The following is a 19,688-nucleotide window of genomic DNA, read 5'->3' on the forward strand; positions in this document are numbered from 1 at the left end:
ATTCATCAAATTCGTTTCCACAACGTCCGACTCGACTGGACACTCTTTTCGCCATAATTACGGAACGCCTCTGAGAAAGAGTACCTTCACCGTTAGGAGGCGTGACAGTGGTGATTCAAGGAGCCATCGCACACCCGAATTCCATCACGTTGAAGACAACCCGTCTAGCCGGCCGTAGTGGCCGAGCTGTTCTAGGCGCTACAGTCTGGAACCGCGCTACCGCTACGGTCGCAGGTTCGAATCCTGCCTCGGGCATGAATGTGTGTGATGTCCTTAGGTTAGTTAGGTTTAAGTAGTTCTAAGTTCTAGAGGACTGATGGCCAAAGCAGAAAGTCCCATAGTGCTCAGAGCCATTTGAACCAACCAAACCTTCGACGAGTACACGAGAAATTTCTTTGACTATTAATGAGGGTAATTGTTAAATAAGTGATGTACTGAGTCACCCCTAATCAATTGCTTCTCAAAGTGCTAGCGTTACCAACATATTTCCAAACGGTTGTAGCACGGAAACAGTAAGTTTCCGGACACGGGTTCCAATTTAAAATTTTATATACTGACTCCCCTCTACAAGCCCTAGTAATCTGTAACGGGATTTTCCGAACAAATTGTAGAGGTGTAACAACGGTCATTTGTTACGTACGATATTACATTGTCCGAAGAGACCTTACAACGTACTTCTGAACAACACAGGCACTGGCCAGAGACTTTTAGTTAAAATGTCTCCCATGTACGGGAATGTACACAGTGAATGTACGAGTGCAGGTTGTAGACACATGGTTGATGTCATGCGGCAGTTTCTGTCTAGCTTTCGTTACGCTGAAAAATATGAAACAATTACGGAATCCGGTATGAGAAATAACCACTCGCTCACAGAAAGATCCGTACCTAAAGACAGGAAAATTGCTCAAGCCACACCAATACCCAAAAAGAGAAGTAGGAATAATCCTCTGAATTACAGGCCTATATCACTAACGTCGATTTGCAGTGGGGTTTTGGAACATATACTGTATTCGAACATTATGAAGTACCTCGAAGGAAAAGATTTGTTGACACGTAATCAGCACGGATTCAGAAAATATCTTTCTTTCGAAACCCAACTAGCTCATTATACTCATGAAGTAATAAGTACTAGCTCGCATCTCGTGGTCGTGCGGTAGCGTTCTCGCTTCCCACGCCCGGGTTCCCGGGTTCGATTCCCGGAGGGTTCAGGGATTTTCTCTGTCTCGTGATGGCTGGGTTTTGTGTGCTGTACTTAGGTTAGTTAGGTTTAAGTAGTTCTAAGTTCTAGGGGACTGATGACCATCGATGTTAAGTCCCATAGTGCTCGGAGCCATTTGTACCATTTAATAAGTACTATCAACAAGGGATGTCAAATTGAGTCCATATTTTTCGATTTGCAGAAGGCTTTCGACACCGTTCCTCACAAGCGTCTTCTAACCAAACCGCGTGCTTATGGAATATTGCCTCAGTTGTGTGACTGTGTTCGTGATTTCCTGTCAGAAAGGTCGCAGTTCGTAGTAATAGACGGGAAGTCATCGAGTAAATCAGAAGTAATATCCGACGTTCCCCAAGGAAGTGTTGTAGGCCCTCAATTGTCCCTGATCTATGTTAACGACTTAGGAGACAACCTCAGTAGCCGTCTTAGACTGTTTGCAGATGATGCTGTCATTTACCGTCTTGTACAGTCATCAGATGATCAAAACGACTTGCAAAATGATTTAGATAAGATATCTGTATGGTGCGAAAAGTGGCAATTGACCCTGAATAAAGAAAAGTGTGAAGTTATTCTGATGAGTACTAAAAGAAGTCAGCTAAATTTCGATTACGCGATAAGTCACACAAATCTGAAGGCTGTAAATTCAACTAAATACTTCGGCATTACAATTACAAATAAACTAAATTGGAACGATCACATAGATAATATTGTGAGTAGAGTAAACCAAAGACTGTGACTCATTGGCAGAACACTTAGAAAGTTCAACAGGTCTACTAAAGAGACTGCATACACCACGCTTGTCTGCCCTATTCTGGAGTATTGTTGTGCGGTGTGGGATTCACATAAGGTGGGACTGACGGATGACATCGAAAAAGTACAAAGAAGGGCAGCTCATTTTGTATTATCGCGAAATAGGGGAGATAGTGTCACAGACATGATACGTGAATTGGAGTGGCAATCATTAAAGCAAAGGCGTTTTTCGTTGCGACGTGATCTTGAAATTTCAATCACCAGTTTTCTCCTCCGATTGCGAAAACATTCTGTTGGCACCCACCTACATAGGGAGAAATGATCATCACGATAAAATAAGAGAAATCCGGGCTCGCACAGAAAACTTGGAAGTGCCCGTTTTTCCCGCGTGCCGTTCGAGAGTGGAACGGTAGAGAGACAGCTTGAAGGTAGTTTGTTGAACACTCTGCCAGGCACTTTATTGTGAATAGCAGAGTAATCACGTAGATGTAGATGTAAAAACAATAAATATTTTTCCAAAATTTTGAAATATAAAGTATATTTTCGAAAGGTGGACGTAAAGTACCATCCCCTCCCTCTTGGTACTCCAAGGATTTATTATGTAATTTCACTCTGCTTTAAGCATTTGTTTGAACAGGCTACCTATCTACTGTTTAGTATTATCACTTGTCTAATTCGCGATTCTTACAGTTTCTCTTCCAGAGTCGAAAGGTGCTATACCAAAGAGAAGAATCAAAGACAAAGACAAAGACAGACACAAAGAAAGAGAAAAAGAGAAAGTAAAAGTGAAATACAAACGAGAGGAGCTTGACGTCCGGTCGGTGACTGTTCCTCTCAAAGACATCATCTGTTACTTGTCCCTCATAGAAGGAGGACGGCCGGAAGACAAATTAGAGTGTGAGTACTGTCTACGTGCCTCAGTTAGTTGGTAGACCTATTAGCTGACTGCAATTGTTCAATAATAGTAAACGTGTAACCAATTATAATTTAATTACACTTTTTTATTATACAAATGTTATTTTCATTTCCAGTTATGTTCCGTCTATACGACACGGACGGTAATGGTGTACTGGACACTGATGTAAGTTGCAACGATTGTTAATACAGTAAAATTATCTACATGTCTCTAAAAAGCTTCCGTTAACAGTTTTCTTTTTTTTCTTTTTTGCAGGAAATCGACTGTATCGTAAACCAAATGATGAATGTAGCAGAGTACCTAGGATGGGATGCCTCTGAGTTGAAGCCGGTGAGTCAACCTATCATCCATAGTCAAGCTGACAGTTAAATACATGTTTCAAAAAGATCAACAAAATGTCACTGGACTATACCTTCATCATGAATGAAGATACGAACTTGAAGTGCGTTTTAATTTATGCGTAGGATGTTTTAAATTGAAATTTTTCGGTCATCAGTTTTCTGTATGGTGTGATGCAGCCCGCCACGACTTCTTATTCTGTGCCAGCCTCTTCAGGTCATAGTAGATCTCGCAACCAAAGTCCTCAGCTATTTGTTGGATATATGTCAATTTCCGTCTTTCGTATGGTTTTCACCATCCACAGATCCCTTGAAAATTAACCCATGATTCCTTAACACATGTCCTATCATCATGACCAACCCCTCCTCCCATCCTTATCCACGTTTTCCACACGTTTACTGAGAACCGACACATGTCTTACCTTAGAGGTCTTCTTGATTATCAAAAGTCCTCTATAGCACCCCGTTTCAAACGCTTCGATTATCTTATTTTCCAGTTTTCATCTCTTCCTTTCTTTGTCCGTAATGCGTTATTTTGCTTCCAATGTCGAAGAATTCCTGTAGTTCGTCTACTTCGTAGTTCCCAAATTCTATGTTTAGTTTATCCGTAATATCATTTCTGCTACTCCATATTACTTTCGCCTTTTGGTTTGTATAGGACAACAATGCCTTTACTTTCAAATAAGCCATCAGGTTTCAGAATGGTGCATCTTTTACATGCATACTCATAAGTCCTTTAACTGCGAGGACCAGTCAGAAAATAACGCTTCCTATTTTTGGGCGAGTAGATAGAAATCTGATGGTGAAAGGTCTCTTTATTCTGCTCAGTCAATATTTTCGGTACCCAGCGTGCACAAGTCTTGGTGTAACCCAGATTTTTAATAATGGCTGCGACACCGCCTTTTCTGATGGATAACTGTCGAGACAATTCATTTGTTGTTACCTGCTGGTCGTCAAGGATGATTTGGTTGACACGATGGATGTTATGTCTACTGTCTGGCTGCTCCGCGTTGCATCAGATACTGCGTTCGCCTTCCAGCCTCTCTACAGTGGCGAGACGATTATCTAAACCGGTGCTGTCGTCCATCGTAGCATCTCCATTCACCTTCTTCAGTCTTTCATGAATACGGTTGAGTGTTGCACCAACTGCTGCAAGGAATTCAATTCCAGAACGATGTCTTACACGTGCGTCAATGTCGACCATTTTCTAAACGAACACAGTGTTGCCATCTGTTGATGGAGGACACTAATACTGGAGTGGACGGAGGAAGAAGCCTTGCGGTTGTGTTCAAAAACAATTTTTTTCTACTTAATCTACTTGACAAGGTAAAATTTTAGTTTTGGTGCTCAAGTTATAATTCACGTCGATTTTTGAGCTTCAGTCATGTAGAAGACATAGTCTTGTGAAATTGTACGTATATTTTTAGAAAAGCCCTGTACATGAACAATGCCGGCCGCGGTGGTCTCGCGGTTCTAGGCGCGCAGTCCGGAACCGCGCGACTGCTACGGTCGCAGGTTCGAATCCTGTCTCGGGCATGGATGTGTGTGATGTCCTTAGGTTAGTTAGGTTTAAGTAGTTCTAAGTACTAGGGGACTGATGACCACAGATGTTAAGTCCCATTGTGCTCAGAGCCATTTGAACCTTTTTTTTATATGGAGAATAACTGTGAGATCCTCGTGGCGGTTTCAGATCCTGAAGGACATGATGGTGGAGATCGACTACGACGCAGATGGCACGGTGTCCCTGGAGGAGTGGAAGAGGGGTGGCATGACCACCATCCCACTGCTAGTTCTCCTGGGCTTCGAATCGGTAAGTAGCACTGTAAACTGTACTACACACAAGAACTACGAAACGTGAAATAATGCCTTTGTGGAACTTCCTTTATCCTAATTGTACATTTTAAACTTAATTTGCAATAAGGAGATAAAAGTCACGGGACAGCGATATGCACATATACACATGGCGGCAGTGTCGCGTACGCAATCTATAAAACGGTATTATATTGGCGAAGTTGTCGTTTGTACTCAGGTGCTTCATGTGAAAAGGTTTCCAATGTGATTATGGTCACATAACGGGAATTATCTGACTCTTACCGCGGAATGGTAGTTGGAACTTGAAGAATACTCAGTATTGTAGAACACTCCGTATAATGTCGTTTATTGAAGCTGAACGACACGTCTCGAACTACCACCATATACATGCAAAGAAAAAAAATAACATATAAACGACTATTCATCAAGAGCGTCGGTGAGGTCCGTCGGAGCTGGTCCTAGCTCGGCGGGGAACTGGCTGTACTGCTGCTGCGCTGGCCTTATAAAGCCGGCGGAGGTCGGCGGAGTACTCCAATTTTCCCTGTGTCTGGGGGGCGACCTGTGGAGAACAAGGTTCGCATTAGTGTCTAGCAAGTTCTATATGTTTTGAAGAATTGTTTTCCTCTTGATTGCGCCTGCAAGTGCTTGTGTATGTTATATGGTACACAGGGGTGTCTTGAGTGTCTTGTGCGGCAGACGTAACAGAACTGGACGCATGGGATATTATATTTAGGAATTAGTTAGCGAACTGTGGTGTGCGTACTGTAAGACCTTCAGTACACACACCATCAGATTATTTGACTTGTCGCTCTAAGGAAATAGGCGAGTGTCAGCAATATGTCTCGTGGTCTTATCGTGGCGTGTTTATCTTCTGCCGTTAGGTCAGACGATAGAAATGCCACTTGCACGCTTAGAGTAGCAGATTGACGGTGACCAACTTTAAACAGAACTTGATTAATTTTCACACACATTTATTAAAATAATAAAAATCATAAACCTTAGTTAACTTGATTCTGGATGCTATTTACAATTGACAATCTGAAGTTCCTTTGGTCTTGGTACGTAAATCTTATTCTCACATATGTCTGATATTTGACAAAGTGTCTATATATTTATCTTCATGGCTATGTACAGGAATATGGTAATCTTATTAGGCACAGACTGAAACTTGTCTATAGACTGGTACAGACTAATGCAGATTGACTAATCGGAGGTCTGTACACTCGTTATAATATCTCGCGCGTTCAGGTATCACTGCGCGAGTGTGATCCGCGAGGAGAAAATGTTCTATGTTAGAAGCAATCTCAGTGGCTGCGTTACATATTAATACGCGGATCGGTGGAAGCAGAATTTCGTCCGTCTCTAAGGCAGCGCCATCTCGTAGTGCGGAGACGGACGAGCACTGCGCCTGCGCTTTTGTGCTTAGCGGGCCGCGCTCTATTGGGAAAGTTGAGTACGCGCTGACTACGCGGAACTATGTACACAACAGGAACTCAATATTTCGAGATCCACAGTGTCAAGAGATTGACAAACAAAACTGCGTGAAATAGATGCAGAAATCAATATGGGACGTACGACGACCATTTACATTCCAAGCATGTGTGTCAATTTGTATTTCTCTATCTACATTATTCCGTGATTTATTCAGTTTTCAAATTTGTACTGACTTTTTGATCACCTGGTATAAAAGTATTTACTTAATGTGATGCAGTTTTCTGGCTTTCTCATCCATATTTGCACCTATTTACATGTATAAATTCATATTGCGCCTTCTAAATGTGAAATCTCCGACTACCATGTGAAGCAGTATTCTCATTATAGTACGATGAAAACTACTTTGCACCTGCCAACCGACGAAAGGGACAGGCTCATTTGCAACAGTAGCGGCGTACCGACAGTTACCACACAGCGCATGTCGGGCAGATGGTAGCTGTGCAGACTTCGTACAATAGACTGCAAGATATGATTACCCAGCCAGATAAACGGAACACGTGCTCTTAATTGTCAAGTGCAATATAATATTAACAGTACTCTGTCCGTGCTAAGCCATTTATCGGGTGTTAAGTACATCTAGATAATTTTAAATAAAACCTCGACCTCACACATCTCTGTAATTTTAACAGCGGTCGGAAATTGCGCTTCTACAATTATTGGTCACTTTTGTTGCTGGTAATATTATTCTGCATTAGACATGCGAGAAGATTGCCAGCAGTACTGATCTCTACATGGCGGGATTAACTGGAACACTTCGTGTTGATTGTGATCTATTTCGGAATGCTGCCAACCTGAGCACTCTATCAGTTGTGGTGCTATTGTTAGGTGTTGAAGTGTTGTTGGTTTCACCATGTGTGTGAATGACTTGGACTAATAGTAATATGTGTCCTTATAAAGTTCGATAAATCAAATATCAGTTTTCTCCTTCTCACTGTATTTTATTTCAACAGGCGTAATTAATTTAATGTTATTTCCTTCAAATACGTACCGCATTTGAAAATGAACCTCTCTGTAATGTACCTTCAAGAATCCATGTTACGTCCGTGAGTTGTCAGTAATCGAAGACAGCCAGTTACCTCTCTGCCCTCACAGGTAAATAATAAATACATACTTACCATTTGCAATTGTTGGGCGACCTGACTTCGTCGTCAAATCAAAAATATACTGGAAGAATTGTTGTAGGCTTTCGAAAAATTGGCCACACACCTCACGGACGGAGCTGGGTACAGGGGCAGATAGAGTTGCCGTTGTAGGGTCAGGAGGCTTGATAGGGGAAGGTTTTCTTATTTCTCTTCCACAGCTGACACTCATGGGCATGTGTGTCTCGCATCGATCAGCTGCTGTAGTATGTATTTCAGACGAAAGTAACATGGATTCTCACCTGTGCGTCATAGAGGCGGTCATCTTCCAAAGCGGCACATATTTGTGCTGTCGTAATACAAGAGTAGAAGAAAAATGACATACAAAACATTCAGTAAATATTAGTGTTCGCGTCTCATATTGGATAATGAATTTAAATATAAGTGCAGTTACTGTTATTAATCAGTTAATCATATTCTCAAACACAAAACACACCGTCAGGCAGTTACATTGCCATAGCGTTAGGGTCGCTGAGGGTGGCAGGAGTCTGAAGGAGAGAACAGCCGACACGAAGTGTTCCGAATGGCGACAGTTTTTATTTGATCCGTTCTTAGGGGCCAGCAACCAACTTACGGTGCTTCTGCTATGGTTAGTTTATTTGGGGCTCATAACATATTAATTTAGGTAAGTTACCAAGTAATAATAAGACTGAAACAATTTTGGTCCGATGTGCCACTCTACAATGACAGTATTGGCTCTTCAGTAAAATAGTTTGCTGATCTACGACATCATCAAACTTGCCAGAACGGTCCGAGATGCATAGGTCTAGCAGAACCTATACTTCGGCTTCCAGCATCCCCCGATCTCAATAGACTAAATTTAATAAGTCTGCTGACAGACCGTACTTGGGAATTACACCATCTTAGTACTATAAAAGACTTATCAATACGTCTTCACCTCTATCCAGCTTCGTCACACGATCTTAAATCTGCCAAAAAGTTTAAATCAGCGGACAATCTGTTGCAGAGTGAAAATTTATCAATATATTAAAAATCACAAGCGCAGTATGTCGTGCGGTTCAGTCTGAAGAGGGCACGACAATTTGCAGCCTAGATTCCACAGGGGAAGAAGTGGTTTGGTTGGATTCTCAGAACTTCATGGATTAGTAAAATTGTACACAATGTACATTTTAAGATAAACGAATTTGAGTAAGCTCAAAACAGTTCTGCCGCCTACCACGAGTCTCATTACATTCACAGTGACTGTTTCAGTGGAGCACGGAAAGACTATATTACATGTGGTGAATCAAATCGCTAATTCGTGCAAGCACTTCAGGTCTGGTAGCAACAGGAGTAATATTAGTGGTAATAGGTCTAATAATGAATTAGGGAGTAGGATTGCACTCAGGCTGCTATGAACAGTATAGAGAACATATTATCGCAGCCAAAACAGACACGAATCCAATACTCACCACAGTGTGAGAAGCGTGATGTCTTACCGCCAAGAGCTGCTGATAAATATTCTTTATTTGACAACCAGTTTCCGTCCGAGGATCATCATCAGGTTCGTAAAATATTTACATCATACTAGGTGATATAAAATGAAATGCGTTAAATAATAAAACCCATGAAGTCATCACTGCTGTCAAGTAGTGCTATAAATTGCATTGTCAGTCATAAAAATGTACCAGACAGTGCACTGATTTATATAAACAGTCATCACTAACGTTAAGGAGGCAATCTAAGTACTGCAATATTGATGAATTCATAGATTTTATTCTTTGACGCAACTTGATAGTTCGGTACGAACCAGTATGAATATAATCCCACTAGTAACTGCAAACACAGCATATACACTTAGTTTCTACGTTCTATCAAAATGTCCGTTCGTTGAATCTGGCAACTTTTCGCACTTTGAACATCAATACACTCACGCAGTGAAGAACAGACTTATATTGTAACCTCTACTCGAAAGTGGTGTACGTCCATAGTTGTGCCGTCGCTAACATGATTCTCCGCGGACGGCAAATAAGACCGAGAGGCAGGTCGCTCAGCCTGAAGTGCCTCCCAATTATGCTACCAGCAAAACAGTGACGTATAATGTATTACTTGTAGCAGGCGCAACGAACAGTGAACACATTTATTTTCTGTGACCCTCCAACGAGAGAGCTTTGTAAACAAATGAGATATGACATAATTTGTGACTGTTTTACTCAAGGTCAATGTATTAAAAGAGCAGTCTTGGGCGTTTGAATACGGCCGCCGCCTCACGACGGGAAATGCGAAAAGCAGTGCCGTCATATAAACTAAAGTAAGAATAGTTCATCGCCCACGGCGAGAAAAAAACATTTACCATCGCTGGCGTGAACGTGTTAAATAGAAGTACAATCACTGTTTTTCATCAGTTAATCTGCCAGGTATGTGAGGGTTATGATGAACGATGCATCGGTAAGTCAAGGTTAAAACCGCAATACAGAGAGTAATTCGCCAAATGCTCGTGAACCATATCACACACTATTAGGTACCTCATTGCAGCGTTAAATACGTCTGGCATATCGTGCGCCTTTCCAACACCGACTGAAAGGAAGGCCTCGGCGCTTGTTCGTGACGTCAGGTCTGCTAGGCACGGCGAACGCCAGGTCTGTTGCAGGCATACTCATAATGGTGGTGTCTCCCCCTCTGACACAGGAAAATGTGAAACTATTGGCGGTAGTTGACCGACACACATTGTTCTGACAGATTTCTGCAATGAATTAATTGTGCAATTCATTACACTTCTTAACAAATAGTGTACTCCTGAACTTAAATTTCCACCTGTTTTAAGGATTGACATACGAAAACAACTTCATGGTCCAGCAGCAACAGAATTCGTGCTTCTTTACCTTATTTGTAAATCTGAGGAAGTTACGTTTATACTGAGTTGCTTTTACAAGAAACTGTGAACATATCGGGGCTCTTCTTCAGGTATCTTGGTTGACTATGGGTGAGGAGCACTGAATGTTAATGAAATATCTTGCGATTGTACACGTTGGGGAAGGAGGTGGGGGACAGAATAAGAGGCAAAAGAGAGATACTTGTTTTATCAAATAAAATTTTTTTATCTCATAAAATTTCTCCTTTCAGTTGCAAGAGGGAAATATTTATCTTTTCTAATGTACATGTTTAAAAAAGTTTAAGCTCAGCAGTATTTTGGATGTACGAAGCTATTTTGTTTCCTGTTTAGAATTCCTTTCGTTGAAAACGACTGTAATCTAATGACTGGCAATAGTTGGACGTTTACACATGTAAATTAGTTCACATTTCCAGTGACGATATCAAACGAAAATAAATAAATAAATAAAAGAAACGAGTTAATTGTAAGGGGGTTGGGGTAAGTTTCGATAGCAAAATGGATCAAGTAAATATTTTACTTGAATGTAAAATCTCGGGAGCTTGCAATGGGGCAAAGCATCTTCTCATATTGATCTACGTTTGTTTCGACAGGATTCCGCAATACAGAACTATGATCTTCATTTGTAGCTTTACGATAGTAAGAAAATCTTTCATCTAAATAAAACTGCAGAATCCAAAACAATACCAAACATTTTGTTCAAAAATAAGAGATTTATAGTGATAAGCACGCCCAGGCGTTTCTGCCTGCAACAGACCTGACGTTCGCCGTGCCTAGCTGACGTGACGTCACCAACAAGTTCAGAGGCCTTTGAGTCGGTGTTGCCGGTACTGGCCGCAAAATTGACAATTGACACTGAAAGGTGTTGCTAGTGTATTCATGTTCTTCCTACTTAAAATTATTAATGCATTTTAACTATCGTTTGTTTCCCGTTACGTGGAGATAAAAAATTCATAAACACTTTTTCTACAATTACTGTAAAATAATTATTAAAACAGAAGTTTCAAATTATCCTCATTACGTTCACTTACCCAAGTGCGCCTCTGTAGAAGCAGTTTCCACAAATTGATATATAATAAGTTTCTGTATGACAATATTTTGTTATTTTTAAAAATCTGCAAACATAATTGTAAAATTACTAGAATTATAAAAAATGGTTCAAATGGCTCTGAGCACTATGGGACTTAACATCTGAGGTTATCAGTCCCCTAGAACTTAGAACTACTTAAACCTAACCAACCTAAGGACATCACACACATCCATTCCCGAGGCATTATTCGAACCTGCGACCGTATCAGTAGCGCGGTTCCGGACTGAAGCGCCTAGAACCGCTCGGCCACCACGGCCGGTAGAATTATAAAAATATGCAGAAGTAAAGTTAGAAGGCTGGCTTCTGTGTATCATCTGGATAGCAATCTACGCTGGTGATGACAACCAATGTAATTACCATGTATGCAAATAATTAGCCCGCATCTCGTGGTCGTGCGGTAGCGTTCTCGCTTCCCACGCCCGGGTTCCCGGGTTCGATTTCCGGCGGGGTGAGGGATTTTCTCTCCCTCGTGATGGCTGGGTGTTATGTGATGTCCATAGATCAGTTAGGTTTAAGTAGTTCTAACTTCTAGGGGACTGTTGACCATAGATGTTAAGTCCCATAGTGCTCAGAGCCATTTGAGCCATTTGCAAATAACTACAGTGATGGTGGATAACACACTTAATTCACGCAAAAACAACAGTTTTACGATGTAACCACTCATATCGGAGTCACGATCGGTGGCTCCATTGTGTTCCAAGGCGCTACTACTTAAAAAAGCATAAATTCACCACCATGATATTAATACAGAGGCTAAAGTCAACGAGTAACAATACGTGAAACACATATTGAAAAAAAAAGACTCTAGGTAATGAACAAATTAAATTCACGCATAAGATGCATGACACCCGAATATACGCTTGTTTTCTATGTTAATTATGTCAAGGATATCTTCCAGTGAGCTATGTTTATCTTCATTAGCTAGGTAACTACTTAGGTCGTCATCCGCAACGTAGATTACTATTCAAATAATACAGCAGGAGCCCACCTAGTAAATTTGCTTATCTGGACTTTTTATAACTTTAGTAATTTTACAAATATGTTTGCAGATACTTATATATTATAAAATATTGTCATCCAGCAATTTATTGTATATCAGTTTGTGAAAATTGCACCTATTTGTAAAGCAGCTTCTATATTAGGGTACTTGAGCAAGTGAACGAAATAAAAATAATTTTTAGCTTTTGTTCTAATAACTATTTTACAATATTTTTTAAACAAGTGTTTAGGAAACTTTTATCGGCAAGTAACAGAAGTCGTGCTGTAATTTAAAAGCATAAATAACCTTACGTTAGAAGAACACGAACACATCAGCAACACCTGCCGGGACCAACTGTCAATTTTCCGGCCAGTACCGCCCACCCCCTGCCAGTCTAGCGGTGCAAAGGCTACAATGAGGTACACGGTACTGTGTGGTATGGGATAGCAGCATTTCTCTGTGTATTGTGGTTTTAACCATGACTTGTCGATCCATCGTTCATCTCGTCCATCACATAGCTCGGCAATGTTTCAGAATGGTTCAAATGGCTCTGGGCACCATGGGCCTCAACTTAGAACTACTTAACCCTAACTAACCTAAAGACATCATACACATCCATGCCCGAGGCAGGATTCGAACCTGCGACCATAGCGGTCGCGCGAAGATTGTAATCGACAATAAAGGTTGTTTACCTTCTCTCAAGTAATGGTTGGAAAACTTCAAAGCCGATTTCCTCTAGAATTCTTGAGAGTGGCATCTAACAGCTTTGGAAGAGGTATATTTCAATTCTGAACTTCACGGACTATAAACATAAAAAATACATCAAAATACGATTGCCGTGTGGCCCCCTTGTAAGTCCAGTAATTTCTAACAGTCTGCTCTGATGAACACAAACCGCTTGTTGTTTTTTCTTGTATCTTGTGTTTAATAATGTCACTAATGTAGCGTCACCGTACATCTGTTCGTTATGAGTGCCGCAGTGTTGAATAGGCGTTGTTTCTACAGCGATGATAAATTTTCTATGTCGTGCGTGTTGTGCAGTTCTCTCAATCCATTCTCCTTATGGACGGGTGTCGTCGTAGAACCGCGCGTAACTTGGTAAAATTACCTATGTACCTGTCCATTTACATATTTCTAACCTAACTAAGTGGTGAGAGAATAGTTGTGACATCTTTGTCACTTTCCACTGCCTGCTGTCTGATAGGATAGCATTTTTTGGATCAATCCTCCCTGTGATCACTGTTGCGTTGTTTGCGAGACCAGTCAGCCGTCCGTTTTTTGTGTATGGCTTCTGCAGGCGCGCAACATCTATTCACTCGTCGTGCGCGACATTACCCAGCTCCGTATTTACCACAATACTCCGAATAGTGTTTAGTCCGAACAGCTTCAAAGGTGCTTGCATGGTGCTCCCTTTCTGGTGAGTTTTACATGTTATGAAACACTTGGTCGTTTGAAAGATGTCCCGCTGTCACAGTCTGTTAATTTGCATGTTCTCCTTTCGGGTCCAATAGTCACAGAAGCAGGTTTTACAGATAATTCGTACAGTACAACAGGTGTTTAAATACATGTGTTAAAACTATTAAAATAGAAAACTGAATGTCCTCAGATCGTGGTCGTGCGGTAGCGTTCTCGCTTCCCACGCCCGGGTTCCCAGGTTCGATTCCCGGCGGCGCCAGGGATTTTCTCTGCCTCGCGATGACTGGGTGTTTTGTGATGTCCTTAGGTTAGTTAGGTTTAAGTAGTTCTAAGTTCTAGGGGACTGATGACCATAGATGTTAAGTCCCATAGTGCTCAGAGCCATTTGAACCATTTTTTTTTAAACTGAATGAAACGTCCAATAGTCCTCTGCAGCCGTATTTATTGAAGTCGATTAGAGACCCACACAACGGATTTCACAAATACTGAGTTGCATCTTCTGATATATACAGGGTGTTACAAAAAGGTACGGCCAAACTTTCAGGAAACATTCCTCACACACACAGAACGAAAATATGTTATCTGGACATGTGTCCGGAAACGATTACTTTCCATGTTAGAGCTTATTTATTACTTCTCTTCAAATCACATTAATCATGGAATGGAAACACACAGCAACAGAACGTACCAGCGTGACTTCAAACACTTTGTTACAGGAAATGTTCAAAATGTCCTCCGTTAGCGAGGATACATGCATCCACCCTCCGTCGCATGGAATCCCTGATGCGCTGATGAAGCCCTGGAGAATGGAGTATTGTATCAAAGCCGTCCACAATACGAGCACGAAGAGTCTCTACATTTGGTACCGGTGTTGTATAGACAAGAGTTTTCAAATGCCCCCATAAATGAAAGTCAAGAGGGTTGAGGTCAGGAGAGCGTGGAGGCCATGGAATTGGTCCGCCTCTACCAATCCATCGGTCACCGAATCTGTTGTTGAGAAGCGTACGAACACTTCGACTGAAATGTGCAGGAGCTCCATTGTGCATGTTGTGTCGTACTTGTAAAGCCACATGTTCTAGCAGCACAGGTAGAGTATCCCGTATGAAATCATGATAACGTGCTCCATTGAGCGTAGGTGGAAGAAAAAACTAAAATGAGCTCTAATATGGAAATTAAGCGTTTCCGGACACATGTCCATATAACATCTTTTCTTTATTTGTGTGGGAGGAATGTTTCATGAAAGTTTGGCCGTACCTTTTTGTAACACCCTGTATAAATGTCACGTCATACAGTCATCGTTTGTGACTGAATATTGCAGAGTAACAGTTGCCGTGGCTAGGTAAAGTACTCGGCCCTCCTCAGTCGATAAAAATCATCGTCATTGATGAATGTCTAGTCTGTGTTAAATCTGTCGCTTCGTTGTCTGTCTGACTTTTCAGTACAGACCGGTTTCAAACTTACTTCCCAATGAGCTAGAGACCTGGAGTTTTATACGTAGCTCATAACTGGATGAAAATGCAGTATCTAACTTGATATCTTGTCGTCTAATTCATATACTCCCATTGGAGCCGTGGTGTTGTCGGTAACGCCTGACATCTCGCTTGCCCCGCAAAACCGGCTTGTCGTGTGTGGGTAGTTTCGGAGTGCATTCCTGGCAGTATGCGTGAAACTAGACGACGGCCGCTAGACGGCACTTCTACATTTGCAAGGGATAGTATTGCCTCTGCAGCACCGACCTCGCTACACCGCAGTGCTACGTCTACCTCGCCAGCCAATTAGTGCTCGTGGCCGCAGTATAAACCTAGCTGCACAATAGCTCTGCCTTTAGTTATGTGGCCGCTACGCTCTTGTATTGTTCTCATTATACGCTGTCGGTTTGGTCTCTGAAGTCACCGTGCCTCTGGTTTTCACTGTCGTATTACACGTCTTCTTGCTGCCCTCCCGTGTCGCCTCCATTGTCTGTTTTCCTCTTGCGTCGTCTTCCTTTTCACTCTTGGCTAACGACTGTTCTCAGCGCCTGGCTGGTTCTCAGAGTAATTCCCGATTCTTGTCAGATTCCAGTCACAATAGTTTGCAAGAATAAAGAGAGAAATAGTACAAAATTAAATTTACTTGCTTCTTTACTTTATGTTTTAGGAAAATAACACTTAGAAAGATTGATATTTTATTAGCAGGTGGTATAACACTCTTCTATTTAGGATATAATCAGGTAAAAAAAGACACTAAAATGAACCTAAAATTTAACATGTGTCTTATAACCTCATCGAAATGTTAAAAATCCATTGAGAAATTTCACACGCACAATACTAAAAGGGAGAACTTAACTATTTAAGGTAAATAAATTTTTATTGTAACACGTTTTTAAATCGCGCTACAAGATATAAAATATTTTCTCCTAGCCCCATATAGATTCCTAACCCAACACAAGTAGTTACGAAAATGTGTGATTGAGAATTTTTAATAGGTATGAAAATACTTGTAAGATTTATAACGAAAAGTTTGGGCTACATACAATACACAGCAGGCCGAAGTGGCAGAGTGGTTCTAGGCGCTACAGTCTGGAACCGCGCGACCGCTACGGTCGCAGGTTTGAATCCTGCCTCGGGCATGGATGAGTGTGATGTCCTTAGGTTAGGTAGGTTTAAGTAGTTCTAAGTTCTAGGGGACTGATGACCTGAGAAGTTAAATCGCATAGTGCTCAGAGCCATTTGAACCACAAGTCCGAGAAATGGTTGATAGCAGTATCGATAGCAACATGTTTCAAGACTTCACATTCCCATAGTGCTGAGAGTCATTTCTTTTTACAATACACAATTTATGCATGACTAGTTTACCTCCTATTATCTGTTACACACGCTCCCAAGTTTTTTGTTATAATTCCTACTGTTATTTACACAGTTTTAAAAATACATTTTCAGCACTATCTGTATGGGGTTAGGGATCTGCATGGGGCAAGGAGAAATAGATTTGTGTCTTTTAGTCCGAATTCAAAACGCGTTATATGGAAAGTGTGCTTGTCGCTATTTTTGCTGTCTGAGTGCTCCTCTATACAACGGTCTTGTGATGTGTGGTGTGTTGTTTCTTTGCGTGTTCATTTTTGTCTGGTCGTAGTCTTGATCTGAACAATTTGTGCGAGATGTGTCTCCAACAGAAGGGGCTGTTTTGTTTCAATTTACTGGTGCTCTCCTGGATCTGTTGTAGGTAGGAGCTGTTAGGTGGTGGATTTTTTGTTCGCCGTTTGCCTAAGATACTCGCACTCACTTCCTTTTCTCTTATACATTCATTGCCGTCACTCCATTATACTGTTGAGTGGTTCTTAAGTAAATAAATTAGTGAAATCAAAGTGAAGTAGAAATTAGAATATAAATGAAAAACTTGGTTTAGTTTAGAGAGTTACATACTGGTAAACAGCAGGCAGAACAGCAGAGCAGAAGAGACAATGACCGTGAAGTCAGCAAGTTCCACATAAGCAGACGCTGTCGATTCAGCCGTCAGGCCATCGCCCGACCGGCTCACGTGTTTCTCAGTCGTCACATGTGAGCAAAGGCCCTCGCCTACATTCCAAGAGCCAATGACCGACGTTAACAAGATTCTTCGAGAAGCTTTTCAACGTGACAGACGAGGCAATGACAGTGAAGTAGTTCACCTCCAGTGAACTGAAGTGAATAAATGCGCGAGACGCAGTGGGCCCGACATGAAGGAAGAAGAAGGAAGAAGAGAAGAGTAGCAGTTGTTTTCAGTCAGTTTCGGTGCTGAAGACCGTCATGCAAGAAGAGACTACATCATACACAGACGCACCAAGTCCGCCGCTGTAATTGAGTAGCAAGCAGCCGCCTCGGGGCCGGAAGACAGAAGTTAAAAGGTATTTGAAGACGGATTTTTACATACCCGGTTGACTTGTTAGGACGGGAAGGAGACGGCCTCACATCAGCAGCCACCTGTGAGCTGGGATGAAGATCTGACAGCCGAAGACTGGCAAGCGGGAGTCCGTTGTTCGAGTCCGGGACAGTGGCCTTCCCCCGCCGTGCCGCTCCGCTGGCCGACGCACAACACACAGGACCGCTTAGAGAAGAGAAACACTGGGACGCCACATCCAAGGTATCACCATCCGATGCAGGACTTCGCTCGCAATAATTAAACGGGCCACCTCGCGCTGCGCGTCTCCAGTCAGCTGGGCGAGACGGCGACACGAGATACACACTGCCACGCGTAATCAGACGTTGCCGCTGCCGCAGCAGAAGGCTTCGCAAACGACACAGCTGCCGTTCTCCGAGCCAGAACATCGAGTAAGGAAACAGTTGTACGAAACTTGAAATAAATGTTATCTTATGTAAAAATGCTGTTTCATTCTACCTCATACCCGAGCCAAGGAAGAACCCACCCTGCCCACATGTTGTTAAGAGAGAAAAATTAATTTATTTAGTATTTTCACCCTGACATAATGCTTTAGAATAAAATGCCCTTTGCAGTAATGCTCATCCTGACAATTGATTAGCATCAAAAGAGAAAACCCAGTTACACTTAGTAGCAGAACTGTTACAATACAGCTGATGGTAGTCCATATTCGCAGCTGCGAATATATTTCATGTAATAATTAGTATGTTCAGAACCAAAAAGCTGTAGTTGTAGAATATGTATCTTTTAAAAAACAATGTGTATTACAGCTTTACTGGGTAGATAAAAATTATGAAATAAACAAAGGTTTCCCCTAGACCTGGTATCGAACCGTCGATTTCGAATATTCTAAGGCGATGAATATTTTCTGCACTAATCTGTCAGCACAGATGTACAGTATTCAATCAAGATACATATCAAACAGGTGAGTACATGTCTGCCAAGTTGCCCTTCTCTTACTTCCGTTTTCTTCCGAAAAAATGTAATCCATCCATCCAAAAAGTGCCGAGACTGATTTCACTCCTGGCGCATAAGCGCAGTAACAGCAGCAACAGCTATTAACAGTAGATGTGCAATCAGTTGCGTGCAGGCAGTGTTCAGTAGCGAACGTGTGGCAGTATTGTGTCAACGTTGTTGTGTCACAAATTGCAGTGGAACAATTTCGCTAAGTCAAGTGTCGAAGACATGCTCCACAATTTTGTGAAAAAGCGAAAAGTGTGTGCGGAGTTTGTCCCACACACTTTCACTCCCGAACGAAAACAACGCCGCATGAATTCCTGCCGCGACTCGATTGAACTACGAGACGCGGACAATTGTTTTCTGGAAAAAAATTATCACAGACTATGAGACTTGGTGTTATGAATATTAATTTACAATGGAACGACATGTTACAGAAATTCACATGAAGGGTAACTGCTTTGACGACGTATGCGAGATTCAAGCCAATGTGATTTCCGAGGTGAACAGCATCCCAAGGAAAGACTAGCCTGACAGTTTCACTGGCTTGCGTCAACTTCCATGCTTTGTACTCAACTGTGGGAAGACTGTATAACACGTGAAGCATTAAACGCACAATCTGAACTTTCGTCTGTGTTTTTATTAACCGGGTCTCGAAACTTTTTCGATTGGTGGAATACGGAACGAAATTCTGTGAGAGAAGTTTTTGTACTGTTGGATGCAAGAAATCGAACTGTAGCGTCATCGTGCGCGAATTTTTGTTCAGTAAATACTTCTTTGTCTTTAAGGGGGGGGGGAGTCTTAAATGAAATTGACCAAAAATGACAATTTCCGATTTATTTTTTATTTGTTAGTAC

The 19,688-nt window shown here is 41.7% G+C and overlaps 1 protein-coding gene across 3 annotated transcripts in view; it reads left to right on the forward strand.

Annotated features, from left to right (window-relative positions):
- LOC126298407 (diacylglycerol kinase 1-like) overlaps positions 1–19,688 on the forward strand; it is a 1,060,073-nt gene that overhangs the window by 733,711 nt on the left and 306,674 nt on the right. For all 3 annotated transcript variants that reach the window (XM_049989725.1, XM_049989723.1, XM_049989724.1), the window contains 4 exons: positions 2,657–2,863; positions 2,998–3,047; positions 3,138–3,212; positions 4,911–5,030. In XM_049989725.1, the coding sequence (XP_049845682.1) occupies positions 2,657–2,863; positions 2,998–3,047; positions 3,138–3,212; positions 4,911–5,030 (452 nt within the window). The remainder of the gene's footprint in view (positions 1–2,656; positions 2,864–2,997; positions 3,048–3,137; positions 3,213–4,910; positions 5,031–19,688) is intronic.

Source organism: Schistocerca gregaria, chromosome X, assembly GCF_023897955.1.
Source record: "Schistocerca gregaria isolate iqSchGreg1 chromosome X, iqSchGreg1.2, whole genome shotgun sequence".
Classification (NCBI taxonomy): Eukaryota; Metazoa; Arthropoda; class Insecta; order Orthoptera; family Acrididae; genus Schistocerca; species Schistocerca gregaria.